We start from the raw sequence: 19,432 nt of genomic DNA, 5'->3' as shown, positions 1-19,432 counted from the left end.
CTCTCCCAGCTAGCTGCCTGATTCTCTCTCAGTTACATTAAGTCCATAATGAATTGGATATTTTGATGTAAATCATTAATGATGACAAGCAATTTTACCATAATTTGTGTGTGGTATCAAGAGAGATAAGATAAGATATACATTTATTAGTCCCACAGTGGGGAAATTTTAGGTATTACAGCAGCAAAAGTGGATAGCAAACATAGAGGGCATCGGTAAAAACTTCCAAATAATCAACAGGTCACTCACACAATCTCTTCTTTATTTGTCCAGCCAGGAACGTTTTTAATCGTTGTCTTGTAAGTCATATCCCAATTTACGTGAAAGTGACACTTAAAATAAAACGTCACTGCAGTGTTACGAACAAAATACACGGAACGTTCCACTGACTTAAGTATTTCCGAGTAGTACCTGAAGGCAGCATAGTACTTCCACTCAATCAGAAGTTCGAGCTGAAGTTCATCGTATCGTTTCCAGTGTGTATCCACCAGGGGGCACAGCCCGGGGGAGGCTCAATCCAAACCATCCACTCCGCTTTCCCTCGTACCATGAGCTGAATCTGTCCGGGACAGACCAGGGAAGATGGCGGCTACTGACCATTCCCGGTCCGAAGCTGCCAAACAGCGACGGCAGGATCAGCTGCAGCGATGGCTGGGCTCGGAGACGGATCGGACGGGATCGGAGGCCCGGGAAACTTCGAGCGGTTCCGGGACGCGGCGGGCGAAAGTACGATTCGCCCAAGGAGCCGTGTTTATGGCCGCCTGCTCCGCCGGAGACCGGGAGGAGGTGGCAGCGCTGCTCCGGCAGGGAGCTGACATCAACCACGCCAACATAGACGGACTGACAGCGCTTCACCAGGTAGGAAAGTTAAAGTTAGTCTCTAACTATCAATAACTGTGTTAAATACTATATTTATGAGTCAAGTTGCTGCTAACTGTCGCTTAACTATCGTTAGCTGTTCACCCGCTGACGATCCTCAGCAAAGAAGCATTAACGTTAACTCATCTGATCGTAACTAAAGTGCGGGTAACGTTAATCTTTTCAACGTGGCGGCTACGGAAACGTTAGCTTTAACTGAAGCCATCACATTGTCATTTCTTGATTTGTGATCCCGGCAGGAGCGTTTCTGGCCTTTGTAGACAGGCAGTGAGTTTATGTGTGTTGGTAGGCTGGGCCATCGGCACTGGTGTCTGTAAGTCACAGGCTTCTCTCTGTAGCAGACGGTGTGAGGATGTGAGCAGTCAAACCCGGCCACCTCAGAGGCTGTGGGACCATTTTTAGACATTAACACGCACTGACTGGGAGGCTTGTGTCAGACAGTCCCTGGTGAAGTCTCGGTAGACTTCTGGGTCATTGAATTCAGGGAGAGTTTTCATCATCTGATCAACAGGTTTCCAGTATTTTTTAAGGAGGCCTGTTGATGTTGAGACCACCAGTATCATCAGGGCATCTGTGGCAGGCTCACAGGAGGAGGATTTGACCTTCAGCGTTTCCTCACTTTCAGGACTGTTGCATGTCCCAAACTGGCTGAACCTCCTCTGAGCATGTTCCAGCCTTGATGCAGCTCAGCCTTTAAGGTCCCTCCCTCCAGTCATAACACAGAAGAGCCGTCTGGACAACATCACTGTCACACGGGCCCTTGGTGATGCAGTATTTCCTCTGCTTTTATGATGCCGCGTGTCATAAACACGTCGCCGTCTCATCTATACAGTGAACTCTCAGTCCCGTGGATTGAACTTGGATATCCAAGCGTGCCAGTCGACATAAAAGATGTGGTGCTTTTTAATTTTCCTGCCTGCTGGAGCTGACTTGTAGCTCAGCTGGCGTGTGTTCGACCGGTGAGGTCATGCTTCCAGATGATTGGTGTTTTCCCCCAAAAGTAAGTGTGTGTTTGATCAAGTTGCCTTCCCGTGACCAGCTCAGATGAGCCGCTGTGCATGCTCCTGCTTGGATGCTGGGTGAACGTGCCCTCCCTCGGCCCATCCACGTGTGGGACCATCACCCAGTGTGGTCCCTCCATCTCTCCCTCCCCTGTTGCTCATCGGTCGCCTGGCTACCAGAATTAAATATAGGCCCACACTCCAAACTTTCCATCCTCTCCATCCAAAGCCTTTCTGTCTTCTCCCCTATGCTTTCTCTCTCCTTTGTCCCCCCCCCCCCCCCCCCCTCGTCTCCCTGTCTCTCTTTCTCTTTCTCCTTCCCTTTGCCAATTCCCCATGGTGGGGACTTTAGGGATTTCGGATGAAGAAATGGAAAACATTCCTTAAACAGCACAAGCTGCTGTTGTCAAAGGCGATTTCCACAATGAGTCACTTGATGACCCAGTGGAGGGGTCTGCTAGGAGGCTGGGTGCCCCCTCATAACGCGCAGGGTGTGACAAGTGCCCTGTGTTCATTCATTCAGCTGGAGCACCCAGTTGTTCAGAGGGCTCCCCGTCCACTGCGAGAGAACGCTGCTTTGGATTCGCAGGTTCGAAGGTGCCGCGTCTGCTTCGGGCTACAAGCCTCATCTCAGGATTTTAAAACGTTCGTTGGTTTTTCTTTTTCCACCCTACTACCAGACTAATTATCTTATGACTGAGGGTGGAGACTCGTAGCAGCTTTGTGATTAGTTGATTTAGCCCAAAAGCAAAGCCTCTTACAGTAGGTGGCTTAAGATGGCCTGATGGACGAGGTTCTGTGCGGCTACAGACACTCGCCGCTCTGACGTTTTACCGAGGAGCTGCCGTGATCATGAATGACTGGCAGTCACATTATGGAGTGCATAATGTCATCTCATCAGCTGTTAATCCAACATACAAGCCTGATTACAAAGAAGTTGGGGCACTTTAGATATAAATAAAACAGAAAGTCATGATTAGCTAATCCTTTTTGACATAGCGGAGTCTATATATATTTTGCCTCATCATTCAAACAAGTTTAGACAGGAGCAACTAAAGCCTGGGAAAGTAGTGGAAAAAAAACACCTGTTTGGAACATTCCACAGATAAATAGGTTCATTGGTAATAGGTGATAGTATCATGATTGGGTATGAAAGGGGCATCCTGGAAATTGGATGGATTTTACTATCCATAATCCATAATATCAACAGATCAGGAGAACCCAAAACCAACACTGACTGCTCTTCACCTTTGATCCCTCAGGCGGCACTGCATTAAAAACTGACATGACTGTATCAGGAAGATTACTGCACGAGCTCAGGAACCCTTAAGAAAATGGTCGTCGGTAAACACAGTTCGTCACTGCGTCTGCAAATGCAAATTAAGACTCCGCTATGCAAAGCGAAAGCCTCACATCAGCGATATCCAGAAATGCCACTGACATTTTTGGAAAGCATGGAGTGTCCTACGGGCTCAGGAGGAGAAGGGCCATCCAGATTGTGACCAGTGCAGAGTTGAAAGCCCAGCATCTTTGATGGTATGAGGTAGATGGCTGCCGTGAAAGCACCATCCATACAGGTTTTGGAGCAACGTAAGCTGCCACCCAGACGACGTGTTTTTCAGAAACACCCCTGCTTACATGACGAGGCAGTGCCAAGCCTAATTCTATGTGACAACAACGTGGCTTTACTTTTTATTTATGCTTTCCATGTTCCCCGTAATCAAGTAATCACTCGCTAATGGAAATAAGTGTCTGTTGTAGGTTCGTGCCTGCGCAGTCCTTACACAACATTCATGGAGGATCAGTGATATTTTATGTGACTTCTTATTTGGGAGGCTTTGCGTGCTTTCATTTTAGGCAGGTCTTTATCTGCTTTAGTGCTAGCTGCTAATGCACACTCCATTAATTAAAGTGTAAAGCCCTTATTTTCTGTAAAAGAACAAAAATGACTGTGTACAAGTGCAGAGATCTGTCTCATCCTGGGGCATGCACAGCTCTTACCCTCCGATGTTTGTTTCTCATAAATGTTAGCAGAAATTAAAGAAACATATCATAACATAATCCCATGATTCGTCTTGGGACTTGTGCCGGATCACACTGGGATCTTAGCTCGACTTCGCCTCAGGAGGAGCAGCTAAATAGATTTGCTGTTTCGCTCAGGCCACAAAGTGACTGTTTTGGAAAGTACTTGAGGGCTTTTAGCAGCCCACTTAACAGAACGCCACTGCAATGAGTAGACACAGTAGTCTTTGTTTTAGCCCCAGTGCTTTAGTTGAATTTAATAGATTTTGGAAGTGACTGCAGTTTTGCCTTTCACAACAATCCTAAATGGAACGGGTCAAAGACCTTCTCCACTGTACCCAAACTGGACTGAGTGCCGTCTGGTTTCGCTTTTTCAGTGTGCGTAGCAGGGATTCTTATGATAAACAATCAGCGCTTGCGTAGCAGTCCATCATGTGGCTGTGTGTCCTCTGGCAGGCCTGCATTGATGAAAATGCTGAGATGGTGCAGTTTCTGGTGGAGAGCGGGAGTGACGTCAACAGAGGGGACAACGAGGGCTGGACTCCTCTGCACGCTGCAGCCTCCTGTGGCTTCATTCAGATCGCTAAGTGAGTGTTGACCGTCACCACGCTGTCACATCAGTGCCGTTACAGTATAAACTGACCCACAATGAATCAGTTTAGAGGAAGACATTGTAATAAACAAAATGTCAGGTAATACACATTAAAGTAACATCTTGTTTTTGTTTGTGAAGATACCTGATAGAGCATGGCGCTCACGTCGGGGCGGTGAACAGTGAAGGAGAGCTTCCTCTGGACGTGGCCACGGAGGACGCCATGGAGAGACTTCTCAAAGGGGAAATCAAAAAACAAGGTGAGGAACGGTAGCATGTCCACTCCACCTTTAAGTCCAGCGTTGCATCCTGTCAGTGCTGTTGACGCGGCTGTGCATGTGATCTCTATGAGAATGTGATTACTACAATATGTTTATCTATCAAGACATTTAATGTGAGCATTTGACAGTGGACACTGACCACAGTTTTTCATTTTAATTAGCGGTGCTGAAACAATTCAGTGACATTTTCTCACCATTTGCTTTTCCATCACTGTAAATGGAGCATCTTTGGGTTTTTGACCGTTTATGTCCAAAGCTATTTGAACATGCCACCCTGGACTGTAGGACAATGCTCCAAAAACACAGGTTCATTGGTAACAGGGGATAGTTTCAGGATTAGGCAAGAAAGGGATGGCAAATGATTGCATTCTGTTTTTATTTACGTTTTACAACACGTCCCAACTTTTTGGGAATTGGGGTTGTAAAGCCCTAAAATGTCCTTTGCATTTTTGCCCTGTGTGGTCACATTCAAAGCATGTGACTCGCTCAGAGTAGACAAAAATAGGCAAAGAAATGAGGCCAGAGTCACTATGCACCAAATGTTCTGTGACCTTCATCGTGCTGAAGTACACTGAGGCCTCAGGCTTGTATCTTCATCACTGTTAAAGCCACACATTGTTGGGATCCATCAAGCAGCGGAAGCCACAGATGACAAATACAAGATAACTGATAACTTTTGTCTGCAGCTTAATTTTTCTGTTGTCAAAAATGTGATTTGAGACTGTGTGTGTGTCACAGCAATAGACGTGGACAAGGCCAGAAAGGAGGAGGAGAGGATCATGCTCCAGGACGCCACGGCCGTGCTGGCGGGAGGCGGCACTCTCACACCTCACCCCAACACCAAGGCAACCGCTCTGCATGTTGCCGCTGCCAAAGGCTACATCGAAGTCCTGAAGTGAGCATCAGTTCACACACGCAAGAGCAATGACAGCTTGTTAGCGTCTTTATCTTTCCAATCACATCCAGCCAAATTTTTTTTTTCTGTAATTCATAGCCTTGTCCTCTCTTCCTCATATTCTCCCCGTCTTCCTCGCCTTGTTAAGGGTGCTGTTGCAGTGCGGGGTGGATGTGGACAGCAGGGACACTGACGGGTGGACGCCCCTGCATGCGGCGGCCCACTGGGGGCAGGAGGAGGTGTGCACCCTGCTCGCTGACAACATGTGCGATATGGGTGCTGTCAACAACGTGGTGAGTGCGAGACAAGCAGCCTTTTTGCTTGCCATAAACTCTTGCGATTGAAGCCTCGACCATGAGTAATGACACACTGAATGTCCTTGTAGGGTCAAACACCTTTAGATGTCGCCGATGAGAACCTCGCCGACACTCTGGAGGAGCTGCAGAAGAAGCAGAACGCCGTGAGTCTGCCCTGCACGAGTATCTCGCTCAGTTAGCGAGACCTGATGTGATTGATAGCGTCACAGTGTCGAGTGTTCTCTGTGTTTATGTGTGTTTATATTCCTCTTCAGTTACGCAGCGAGAAGGAGAAACAGACTCCTGTTATTGAGACTAGCCCGCCAATCTCCATGGTACCAGTTCGCACACGCAGGTCAGTGCCAGTGTGTTGGTGTGTGCGCGTGTTTGTGTGTGTGTGTGTGTGTGTGTGTGCGCACACATGCTACGCTGTTCCTCAACTGAATCCCAGTAATCCCAGTTCCAGTTTGCATGCAGGTATGATGTTAACAGTCCCAGCATTCCTTTGAACGATGCTACTTCTGTCCACTGACCTCACACTGGATTGATGGAGCGGTCAGCAGCAGTCTGTGTCCCAGGTTCATAGTGAATACTACATGTTCAGTATCGGAGAATTGAAAACATTTAGTGTACCTTAAAACGCCAACATACCTAAATTCAGCATGGTCTTAATCTCTATAGAGAGGTATCTGCATATGAAAACACAATCCGTATCTGTAAGTGTTCTTGTCTCCGATTGCACTCAGTCAGTAGTCCAAGTCATATTGACCAATCACATTTGAGCGGGCTTTAGTCGCACGCAGGTAAGCTGTTTGTGTGCAGAGCAAAAGAGGCGGAACACATTGGCCAAAATGTAATCCCAGAACCCATCGTCTGACGTCACTTTAGCTTTTTATTAGCTTTTATTTGTGTTTATCTGCAGTCACTTATCTGATATCCGTTCTGTCATCTGGACTTAGTTTCAAGTTGATAATTGGCCAGTACACAATAACCAGAGGCGGAAGAGGAAGTCTTGACCCAGATATCCACTGGGTACGCCAGGAGCCCCGAAACATTTCCCCCAGAGGCTAAATCATTGCCAGATGATGACCGATGGGTCCTGACATTGGTGAGGTTTTAAAAGAGAAAAATAACAATGATCATAATAATTGGCTTACTAAACTATCTCTGTCATCACAGGGAGACCGCTAAAAGGAAAGAAATAAAATAAAATGCTAAATAAACTGAGGGGGTTTGTAATATAGATAGGATCCTCCCTCACAGTACATGTAATGTTATACCAATATCCATCATCATTCAGTGAATAGTCTAGAAACTGTATGGTTAAAGTAAGACATTGATATCTGTTTATGTCTTTAAGCACAATGTAATTAGTTCATATACTTGGTAGTATACAGTATGTGGTTGGGACACACATTGTCTTGTCATTTGTGTGGAGTTGTTGCTATTTTATCCCTGTGGCTTTGTGTGAAGTTTGCATTATCATATAATGAGGAAAGATTCTAAAAAGTGGGAGAAAAGTGATTGAACAAAGAGCTGGAGGTCGAAGTGACATTCATTGATGAGACAGCAATGCTACACATGGCATCACACAAAGTGACCCACTGTGCCACCCACCGACGTGTTGCATGCTCGCTCTAATTGGCTGCACGTGGAATGACGGCCCTCACTGATCAGCTCCCTGCATGCCACCTGTTGTTCCACCCCACCTTGGCCCCGCCCCTGCAGGACTTCTATCTCTCGTATGAGCAGCAAGGAGAAAATCTGCCTCCACGAGCGCGAGAAGCACCCGCCCCCCGCCCTACCGAGCAGCCCGGCCGAAGATGAGGAGGAGGAAGGCCAGACGGGACAGAACCAGTCTCAGAGCCAGGGGAAGGCCTCCAGCAGCTCCAGCTCGGAGGAGGAGAGCGAATCGGAGAGTGACGCAGAGTCAGGTAAGAGAAGCTCCTCCTGAGAGAGAAGTTTATCAGATAGGATTTATGAGTATTTTATGGTTTGATAGTGATTTAATGATGTCCGACCTTTGCACGATTGCAGAGAAAGCGAAAAACCGAGAGATCATAAACAACTTGAACAACAAACGCAACGCCACAGGCCTGCTTCCTACCTCCATGTCAACGAGTGCTGCCAGCCAAGTGAAAAAGGTAAAACATGAAGAGATGTGATGTCAAGTGTCAGCAGTACTGAACAGTACAGATGATGGCTTTTACTGGTTCTGTAGCAGGACCCAAGCAAGCCCCCGACCACTGAGGCCCCGGGCTCCTGGAGAACGTCTCTGAGGAAGGCAGGCAGCTCAGTGACACTGGGCTCGGCTGGACTGTCCGACTCCAACCAGGACCCCAGCAGACCTCCAGAGACGGTCCTCGGCATGACCCGCTCTGCCTCCAGCCCCCGCCTCAGCTCCGAGGCTGACACCAAGGTTCGCACCACCGACGCTCACATGACTCACACACCCATGAAACCAGCTTTAGAAATCTATTGTAACTCCAAATAAAGGCCCCTTTAACATCTTCCATTCACTGAGCACAAACTGATGTCATCCTCAGGAGCCGAGGCTCGCCCGGGTGCCGCCCACCCCGACACGGAGGCTCTTCAGTATTCCAGACAGCAGCCCTGACAACTCCAACAGGTGGGCCTGCGCTCTCATGTGCTCCTGCGCTTATGAAACCAGAATCTGTTTTTCGGAGTCACCGCATATGTGCCCTTGTCACCCTGTCTCTCCCTCAGTTGGCTCAGCCGTAGCTCCTCTTACACCCGGCGCCTTCACAGTCAGTCAGGGAATGATTTCACTAGTTCCACCCCCTCTTTGCTTCACAGGTCAGTCACGCTGCTCACACCCCGTCTCGTATTCGTCTGCCCTCTTGTTTGCGTGTGATTGTTTTTGCCGTGTCACAGCTTATTACCCCCAGCAGTGAATGCTAATTCTCGTGTGTGGCTGTGAAAGATGCTTTTGTGTTTCCAACGGGCTTTTTCTTTCTAGCTCATCTTATGGAAAGAGACTGGATGACCCCACGGTGACCTCAGGTAGCACAGGAACAAGCTCCACTGGACTCAGCCGCCTCAACAGTGTCTTGGGCCAGAGGTACTTCATTTTTATACTCGCTTTCCAGTTTGTTTTCCTCACTTATATGAAAGGTCTGATGGTCACACGCTTGTCTTTCTCCTCAAGACTTCCTCAGGAACAGACAGAAAAGAAGGATCAGTCTGGCGTCACCACCTCCAACTCTCGAGGCTCGACCACAGGCGAGCAGGAGACCAAGCAGAGGCGCAAGTGAGTCGAGGCCTTTGTCTGTGTGTGGTGCACGCATGTGTGTGTGTGTGTGGAAGGCAAAGGGCTGATGTTTGTGAATTGTGGGCCTGACGATGATGCATTGAATCTAAAAATGTGTGACTCATGTAGGTCATACCTGACACCAGTGCGGGATGAGGAGGCAGAGGCACAGAGGAAGGCCCGCTCCCGACATGCCCGGCAGTCCCGCCGCTCCACTCAGGTACGAACATCACCCGCTCACGTGTTCGCTGCAGACTCTAGGTGATAAATTCCAGAGGCACGCTGTGTGCCAGTGTGACGCATACGTTATCTCTTTTTCATATCAAGGGGGTGACGCTAACAGATCTGCAGGAGGCAGAGAAGACGATGAAGACGGACAACAAAGGGAGAGAAAAGAAGGAGGAGGAAGAGAAGGAGAAAGAGAAGGAAGCAAAAGCGAAGAGGGGAGAGGAAGGGGTGAGTGCCATACATCACAGTTACAGGCCTCCACTTATATAATGTCACGTGACGTCACTTAGCGGGGGGTGCTGTGTTTACAGGAAGTGAGCTGGAGGTCTCGTATTGCCAGTCTGCAGAAGTCTGACCTGCTGGGCCTCACACAGCCCACTGGCACTCCGCGGCCTCAGACGTCTGACCGGAGAGGTAACGCATCACCACTCCCCCTGTTTCTAACAAAACCTGGAGCTTGACGATGTGCCGTTTGTTGAAACATTTGATTTGCTCTTAAACAACTGCTGTCTGGCTTTGCTCCAGACGTTGAGGCCAGCACAGGGGAGAGTGAGGCAGCGCGATGGGAGAGGGAGCGCAAGGAGAGGAGGCAAGCTCGGGCCAGAAGGAAGGCCCAGAAGACCGGCGAGGTAAGCGCTGCCAATGTCTTTTTATGCGGATGGATTGAAAACCACGGCAGCAAACTCAGCAGCAGCAAATTTAATAACAACCAGCTATGCTGTAACTTAACCTGAGTGTTTTTTAAGATGATGTTTTGCTGTCTGTGTCATCTGCAGAGTGATGACAACGATCCGAGTGGAGAGGAAGAGTTCTCAGGCAGTGGGCTGGATCCACAGGTGTGTGTGTGTGTGTGTGTGTGTGTGTGTGTGTGTGTGTGTGTGTGTGTGTGTGTGTGTGTGTGTGTGTGTGTGTGTGTGTGTCTGTCTGTCTGTCTGTCTGTCTGTCTGTCTGTCTGTCTGTCTGTCTGTCTGTCTGTCTGTCTGTCTGTGTCTGTGTGTGTTTGTGTGTCTGTGTCTGTGTGTGTCTGTGTGCGTGCGTGTCTGCTTGTGATCTCAGTGGACTGTAACCTAAGACCTCAGCCATAACTTGTTTGTTTATCTTCTCTGTTTACAGACTGTCCGACACTTGAGTTCCAGGTATGAATTGAGCCTTTGACCTGTTTGATTTGGCCTCTTTCTTCATTCAGTCAGCACAGACTCTGTGATAGCAGTATCTCTGACCTCTGCTCGTCCACTCAGGTCGGACATCTCCTGTAACGACTGTACACCGGGAGGAGGCTCCGATGCCAAGGATTTTAAGAAGGTCAGCAGACAGAACCGATACCGAGGTCACAGAATTTGTCTTTAATTATCCTAGTTATTCACCGCTGTGTGTGTGTGTGCGTGTGTGTGTGTGTGTGTGTGTCTGTCAGTTGTTCGAGGAGCTCTCCAGAGAAAACAGTCAGCTCCAGTCTCAGCTGCAGGACACCCAGAGGATTATCAATCAGACCAGGCTGGACTTGGAAAAGGCCACACAGGTGATGACGCTGACACACAACTCGTCATTGTAAACGTCTCCATGTGACTACAAAGGGAAGACCCCTGAAGTGGTCATTGGCAGGTTTCATAATACTGACCAGTGTTTACGTCTTTGTGTCCTGGACTTCCTGTTTCTGTGTTCAGTTCGGACAGCCATCACTTGTGTTGCTGTTTACCTTGCTCATGTTCGCAAGATACTGCTGTTTAACTGACATGACTGAGTCAGTCCACTGACTCAGTGACTCGTCTCTACTTGTGCTCCTGTTACGTCACAGTTAAAGACGTCACATAAACATTTCAGGGCTTTTATCACAGAAGGAAAACAGAAAGTAAACACGTTGTACCTCAGCAGGAAACATCATCCACAGAAATGAATCACGATTCACTGTACAGGGTGTTCTGTATTTTTGTGTTGTCTAGTGGGAATTATTCCTTATTTCTACCCTGAATTACTCCAAAATATATACATACACATCAGAAAAGATAGTGTACAGTCAATGGTCCGTAACAGAGAATTAACAACCATAATGCATTGCAAAAAAGACAAATTTAGACAGCTGCCAGAGGAAAGAATGATCTGAGATCTGCTCAGATTGTTTTGTATTTTGCCCAAACATATAATTCAGTGTGTGACATGTTGTGAAGCATGACTTATTTCAGACACAGTTTTTAGTTTCCTAAAACTCAGTCAGACCACCTAAAGATGATGTCTTCAAACATGCTGACATGAGACGGATTAAAGTGAGACTTTGTAACTTTGCAAGAAGAAATGGCACTTTTCCAGATGAAAAGTTGTAATGAAGTAAACAGACCAGGCTCAATTCAAAACGCTCAGAGGGTTTTGCCTCTACTGCTATTCCCAGTTGCTAACGGTGGCTAATGTTACCCTTTACTATCATCCTACATGGTGGTGATTATTGAGCAAAAGTTGCATTCTTGCTTTGATTGAGAATGTCTTTTTTCATCCTAGAGATCATGAGAACTGACAGCTGTGATATTTATGTTGTTGTTGTATCCAACAGAGACAGGAGCGCTTCAGTGACTGTTCGGCCTTGCTGGAGCTGGAGAGGAAGGTAATACTTCTCTGCTGATGTTACTTGTTGTTGAAGCTTCAACTGCCTCACGACTGCCACCCCTGCTGTCTGTTGACGCTCTCTCCTCTCCTCCCCCCACGTCAACCACTTTCTCACCTGTGTTCACTCACCTTCTTCCTATCTGCATCACTCCCCCCTCCCCCCCCCGTCTCCCTGGCATCAGGACCGGAGGATGTTGGAGCGGCGAATGGCGGACCTGGAGGAGGAGCTGAAGGTGAGGAGACGGTCTTATCTTGGCCGCAGACACTTTGCATGCTTCTGCTTGATTAGCTTGGCTTTAGCTTGTGCAGACCAGCGGTGCTGTGGAGGTACACTGTAGAGTGTTTCTGTACAGCACACCCTCTCTCAGCCTGTTTTCAGGAGGTGTGATCATTTGGTTAATGACGTGATGGATTCACTTGGTCATTGTCCACATGAATGGATGTTTCTGTTTGCCTACATAACAACTACCTCAAATGGGTTCAGTATTTTTACCCCGCTGATATCTGCACTCTCAGAATTTTGGATGTGAAATGACACAATGACTCACTTATAGATTATCTGACGGTTCCAGTAATACGGAATAAATAGGTAAAGAATGTGACTGTTTATAAAACTCATGTTTTATACTTAATTTTTTGTGTGAATTAAAGAGGTGTAGCGTGTCAGGCAGACTTCATTGACTTCATACAGAGCCAGGCTAGCTGTTTCCCCCCATTACAAGTCTTTATGCTAAGCTAAGCTAACTGTCTGATGCTTCATATTTACCATACATACATGGGTGGTATGAATGTTCCCATCTAACTCTCAGCAATAAATCAAATAAATATATTTCCCAAAATGTAAAAACTACTCCTTTAATTCTTTGAATAAGAGTGTGATTCTCGGATGGAGAAATAGTATTTAGTTCAATAATGATTTATTTTTAAAATATGGAAAATATCCTCTTCAATGTGATTTAAAAATATTTTGGTGCTCTTCAAACGTGTAAGATTTTTCATAATCTGAGCAGAGCAGGCAGAGCAACGCTTTGTGCAGGAAGTCAGTCTATTAAGGGAACTTGGGACTCCAGTAACATTTTGCATCTAACTATATAATACAGCTATTTTTGGCCCATGCAAGCCATAAAGGTTCACATGGTTTGTTTTTATTGCACTATTCCAAGATAATATGCAGTACACTGTTTTATGACTACATAGAAGGATCTGACTAAAGTTCAGCTTCTCATATCAAGATAGAATCCATGTGCATCAACCTAACTACAGTACGTCTTCAGCTCACATCAGAATGAATGATCTGCCATCATTTCATGACCAAAGTTATGAGAGTGTGACAGCAAAAGAACCCCGTCCTTTTTTTCACTCAACAGTATTTAACAAAACATGAGTTAAAAGTGTAACCATTTAACCTTATTCTAGTTGTTTTCTAGGCCCTCTCAGACACTTTAACATGCCACAGTAGAAAATGAAAATAGATGTAATTAATAACATTATTAATTGCTGCCTTAAATTTAAGCATGGCAGTTGCAGAATCCTGCTGTTGTGCATGCTGGCTCACTGTCACGGCTTAGCACAACATTTAAATTAAACAGCCATCATTGGTGTTATTAGTTGCACCTGTGTTTTCCCTGTGAAAACTGTTGATAATATATCATCTTAACGTCCAATATCCATAATCCAGTCTTGTGAAAACAAGCAATTAAGTCATCGAAAGGAATTCAAAGTCGTTTTCTATTTCGTTTTATGTTTTTAATGTGAGCTCAATTTTTACCGCCAGGTTCTGGTTGACCTGAGAGCAGACAACCAGCGGCTTAAAGATGAAAATGGAGCACTGATCCGTGTCATCAGCAAACTCTCCAAATAGACAGAGAGAAAGAGAGATGAAGAGCAGGGAATCCTCTCCTTCCTTCCCTCCATCCATCCATCTATCCATCCATCCATCCATCCTTCCATCCATCCACCCATCCATCCCTCCATCCCTGCCTCCTTCCACGCATTCCTCCTAGTGCCAAAGAGCAAGCGAGAAAGAGAGGGGGGCGGGGGTGAGAAGCAGCAGAATTTCCTACGTACATGAACGCCACAGCTCGACTTGGATTGTGATGCCTCTCTGTGAAGAGCTGGAGAAGCTTTTGGGTGCCTTCACTGCCTTGTTTGTCACAGGAAGACCTCTGGCGTGAAGGCCTGCGGCTATGGTCAGAGGCTCCCACAGCAGCTCCATGAGACTTGACAACAGCCAGAATGCCCACAGCTGGTGCAACACACGAAACACAACATCTGCTACGACTGTGCGTCAGGGGAACGCCGACATGCACACACATTCCTATGCGTGCATCACATACTTCCTCAATGCACATTCCACGAGCGCACAAGGCAGCTTGGGCCTTAAAGCTCCCACTTAAGTATTTATTTTTTTTGTGAACACACTCACGTCACACATTCACTAATTTACCCCACTCACAGTTCAAGTGTTAGGTGTTGTCGAGCAGTAAAGGTTTTGGTTTAGTTCTTTAAAGACCCAGCTCTGTCTTTACATTCAGCAACGTCCTGATGATGGAGGGGAGGGGTCAATGAAGCTCAGTTGGGTTGTTTTGTTTCCACATGCAAGTGTTTGAACCCACCTACCTCTCCACCTATGCACTTCCCCACATGCATTTTTATTTTTGTGACCACAGACACACTCCGTGCTCTTAAAAAATGACCGCAGAACCAGGTCCGTTGACCACAGCACTTTACTCTCTGCAAAGCAGTCAAAGATCTGCGAGGCTTTGCCCATCCTCCAGACAAACACACTTATTTCAGAGCAGCACCTTCTCACTGAGCAAGTGGAAGGAGAATTTACCATTAGCTGAAGGTCAAAGGTCATTGCACAATTATAGAAAGTGCTGTTCTGTTGAAGCCTATTATGCTATGAATGGTTTTAATTATTACCATTGGTAAAGATATTATTTTCATAGTTTTTCATTGTCAATTCCTCCCTTGCAAGGGAGCATGATTATGTATATTATCTGTGTATAAATATTAGTCTTGAATAATACCCTTTTGAAGTAAAATTCCATGTAGCCTTTCCTCACATGTTGGTTTTCTAATATATTGAATGGATGTCTTCTGCACCCTAATAATAAAAAAAAGTGTGTTTGTAGCGACTGCCTGGTTATTACAAACACTGAGATCCACCACTGTTACTTAAATGTTAACGTCACTCTTTGACAAGGATGCATCAAGACATCGTACCCATCCACGGCGGTGAATTTCATTTGGAATCTTAGTAACATGCTGTGACTGGTGGAGTCATCAGATTGCTCTCTTTTGAGATTTGTGTTCACCTGGTTGTTTGCTTTTAACGCTCAGCAATAAATCAAATAAATATATTTCCCAAAATGTAAAAACTACTCCTTTAATTCTTTGAATAAGAGTGTGATTCTAGGATGGAGAAACAGTATTTAGTTCAATAATGATTTATTTTTAAAATATGGAAAATATCCTCTTCAATGTGATTTAAAAATATTTTGGTGCTCTTCAAACGTGTAAGATCCCTAATAATTATTTTTCATAATCTGAGCAGAGCAGGCAGAGCAACGCTTTGTGCAGGAAGTCAGTCTATTAAGGGAACTTGGGACTCCAGTAACATTTTGCATCTGACTATATAATACAGCTATTTTTGGCCCATGCAAGCCATAAAGGTTCACATGGTTTGTTTTTATTGCACTATTCCAAGTTAATATCTCAGACACTTTAACATGCCACAGTAGATAATGAAAATAGATGTAATTAATAACATTATTAATAGCTGCCTTACATTTAAGCATGGCAGTTGCAGAATCCTGCTGTTGTGCATGCTGGCTCACTGTCACGGCTTAGCACAACATTTAAATTAAACAGCCATCATTGGTGTTATTAGTTGCACCTGTGTTTTCCCTGTGAAAACTGTTGATAATATATCATCTTAACGTCCAATATCCATAATCCAGTCTTGTGAAAACAAGCAATTAAGTCATCGAAAGGAATTCAAAATCGTTTTCTATTTCGTTTTATGTTTTTAATGTGAGCTCAATTTTTACCGCCAGGTTCTGGTTGACCTGAGAGCAGACAACCAGCGGCTTAAAGATGAAAATGGAGCACTGATCCGTGTCATCAGCAAACTCTCCAAATAGACAGAGAGAAAGAGAGATGAAGAGCAGGGAATCCTCTCCTTCCTTCCCTCCATCCATCCATCTATCCATCCATCCATCCATCCTTCCATCCATCCACCCATCCATCCCTCCATCCCTGCCTCCTTCCACGCATTCCTCCTAGTGCCAAAGAGCAAGCGAGAAAGAGAGGGGGGCGGGGGTGAGAAGCAGCAGAATTTCCTACGTACATGAACGCCACAGCTCGACTTGGATTGTGATGCCTCTCTGTGAAGAGCTGGAGAAGCTTTTGGGTGCCTTCACTGCCTTGTTTGTCACAGGAAGACCTCTGGCGTGAAGGCCTGCGGCTATGGTCAGAGGCTCCCACAGCAGCTCCATGAGACTTGACAACAGCCAGAATGCCCACAGCTGGTGCAACACACGAAACACAACATCTGCTACGACTGTGCGTCAGGGGAACGCCAACATGCACACACATTCCTATGCGTGCATCACATACTTCCTCAATGCACATTCCACGAGCGCACAAGGCAGCTTGGGCCTTAAAGCTCCCACTTAAGTATTTATTTTTTTTGTGAACACACTCACGTCACACATTCACTAATTTACCCCACTCACAGTTCAAGTGTTAGGTGTTGTCGAGCAGTAAAGGTTTTGGTTTAGTTCTTTAAAGACCCAGCTCTGTCTTTACATTCAGCAACGTCCTGATGATGGAGGGGAGGGGTCAATGAAGCTCAGTTGGGTTGTTTTGTTTCCACATGCAAGTGTTTGAACCCACCTACCTCTCCACCTATGCACTTCCCCACATGCATTTTTATTTTTGTGACCACAGACACACTCCGTGCTCTTAAAAAATGACCGCAGAACCAGGTCCGTTGACCACAGCACTTTACTCTCTGCAAAGCAGTCAAAGATCTGCGAGGCTTTGCCCATCCTCCAGACAAACACACTTATTTCAGAGCAGCACCTTCTCACTGAGCAAGTGGAAGGAGAATTTACCATTAGCTGAAGGTCAAAGGTCATTGCACAATTATAGAAAGTGCTGTTCTGTTGAAGCCTATTATGCTATGAATGGTTTTAATTATTACCATTGGTAAAGATATTATTTTCATAGTTTTTCATTGTCAATTCCTCCCTTGCAAGGGAGCATGATTATGTATATTATCTGTGTATAAATATTAGTCTTGAATAATACCCTTTTGAAGTAAAATTCCATGTAGCCTTTCCTCACATGTTGGTTTTCTAATATATTGAATGGATGTCTTCTGCACCCTAATAATAAAAAAAAGTGTGTTTGTAGCGACTGCCTGGTTATTACAAACACTGAGATCCACCACTGTTACTTAAATGTTAACGTCACTCTTTGACAAGGATGCATCAAGACATCGTACCCATCCACGGCGGTGAATTTCATTTGGAATCTTAGTAACATGCTGTGACTGGTGGAGTCATCAGATTGCTCTCTTTTGAGATTTGTGTTCACCTGGTTGTTTGCTTTTGTGCTGCTTCACCAGCACTGTACTTGAATCATCTCTGCGTACAGCTCTTTTTTTTTCTGGTAGCCAGATGTCCTACGTCACTGGGGAGAAAGAAAGGGGAACAGCTGCAACACTGCAAGGCTCACACACAGCGAGCGTAAAATCTATTTACAGTATGTTTGGACTGTTACATCAATCTACAGCTGCTCCCACATGGACAGTCCGTCACAAATGGCTTGAATAACTTGACAGAAATGAGTGTCCTTGCAAATGCTGCTTGAGAGCTCAGGGTAAAAGCTGCAAGAGACCCATTGTCTTCTGAGCTCCTGTCCATTTGCATTAAAGTGTAGTTAACACCAGTCATCCATCTGATTGTATCATCTGAGAGCAGAGAGATGGACCACTGTCCTGCAGGGTAGGAGTGCTGACAACAAGCTGAGCTCCTAATAAGGAAGGGCAGGCTGGCCGAGGCACTCTCTCTGTAAATATCCCTCAGGTCTGAGAAAGACAGAGGAAGGGAGCTGGGGAGGAAGAGGGAAGCGGATGGATTGCAGCCTTATATGGACAAAGCACTGCTTTTCCCAGGGTTTGTGGCTCTGACCCCCGGCATGATGCCAGATGCCACACAAGCAGCTCCTCAGCGCCACCAAGTGGTGCAACTAATGAAGTGCTACAGTTGAATGAGAAATAATGTACCAAAACAAACCTCAGACAATGCTTATGTGATCTGGACTACCTGAAGGTGAATTACCAGCCAGGCTGTGTAGGCCATTGGTGTGGCGAACGCTTTGTGGTCATTTGATTAATTAGAAACATGTTTGGTAATATGCTCAATAGCACACCAAAAACTGACTTGGTAACACCCTTAAAGTGGCTTTTGCATTTTCACTTAATCTTTAGGCTCTGTCATGTGTCCATGTCAAACTTTGATTATAATATTTCATTTGATATTATGCTACATGATGCATATTCTTTAAACGGACACCCCAGCAATGTGGCGTTATGTTGCCGTAAGTTTGGGGACTCTCAACACACAGATTTAAAGAAGAATCAAAGCTGCAGAGGTGGAGATACCCAGACTTTTATCCCTTAATATGTGTAGGTGTAAAAAATGCTTGGTCCTACAATTCCCGCAATGCAATCAAATAAATCTCTCACCAAACCTTTGTTACGTGTTAAATGCCTTCATCTTTCAGGCCACATGCACATTTTGTCATGTACAGCTGTTTACAGGTTGAAAAACTGACCTGCAACAGATGAAACCAAACCATCACAAACTGACACACTGCAAACATGAGGCAGGTTTTGAGACTGAGAGAAGATAGGTCGCAGGAGTGTGTGTGCACCTCGACATGTATTACTCTCATTGTGGGTACATAAATCTGTTTACACAGCCTCGTTGTGGGGACTTGGCTTCCTTGTGGGGAAGGAATAATCCCATAATGTGTATTCAATTTTTGGGTGAAGACTTGGTTTAAGGTTGGGGTTAGGGTTAGGTGAGTCTCCAAGAAATTAATGGAAGTTTACGTAATGTGGCCAAAAGTGAAGGAAACACAACTCTGTGTGTGTGTGTGTGTGTGTGTGTGTGTGTGTGTGTGTGTGTGTGTGTGTGTGTGTGTGTGTGTGTGTGTGTGTGTGTCCTTCCCCACAGATTCAACTCTTCATCTGGTTTCAAACTACTCAGGTCCCTCTTTGTTCACATCTCTCCACAGAACAGGTCACTGAAACAATGCTGCCCATCTTGAATGGCTGTTCAGCTTAAAAAGGACTGTC

General features: G+C 45.7%; 1 protein-coding gene across 5 annotated transcripts; it reads left to right on the top strand.

The window, feature by feature from the left end:
* Positions 1-396: 396 nt before the first annotated feature.
* Positions 397-17,480, top strand: LOC139337487 (protein phosphatase 1 regulatory subunit 12A). Of its 5 annotated transcripts, none has more exons than XM_070972083.1 (25): positions 397-858; positions 4,359-4,489; positions 4,636-4,754; positions 5,514-5,670; positions 5,819-5,963; positions 6,056-6,130; positions 6,242-6,321; positions 7,695-7,900; positions 8,004-8,110; positions 8,188-8,385; positions 8,513-8,595; positions 8,694-8,783; positions 8,947-9,048; positions 9,136-9,237; positions 9,367-9,457; positions 9,565-9,693; positions 9,777-9,879; positions 9,991-10,094; positions 10,242-10,301; positions 10,579-10,601; positions 10,704-10,767; positions 10,877-10,981; positions 12,005-12,055; positions 12,240-12,290; positions 13,832-17,480. In XM_070972083.1, the coding sequence occupies exons 1-25, from the start codon at positions 583-585 to the stop codon at positions 13,916-13,918; spliced, it is 2,739 nt and encodes a 912-aa protein (XP_070828184.1). In that variant the 5' UTR covers positions 397-582; the 3' UTR covers positions 13,919-17,480. The 5 variants fall into 5 exon arrangements, with proteins under 5 accessions (XP_070828184.1, XP_070828187.1, XP_070828185.1 ...); XM_070972084.1 differs by having other exon boundaries at positions 502-858; positions 8,191-8,385; XM_070972085.1 differs by having other exon boundaries at positions 523-858; positions 7,719-7,900.
* The last annotated feature ends 1,952 nt before the right edge of the window (positions 17,481-19,432 follow it).

This window comes from Chaetodon trifascialis, chromosome 10 (assembly GCF_039877785.1).
Source record: "Chaetodon trifascialis isolate fChaTrf1 chromosome 10, fChaTrf1.hap1, whole genome shotgun sequence".
NCBI lineage: Eukaryota > Metazoa > Chordata > Actinopteri > Chaetodontiformes > Chaetodontidae > Chaetodon > Chaetodon trifascialis.
Note: the sequence above shows the minus strand (reverse complement) of the source record. Positions and strands in the feature narration are given on the sequence as shown.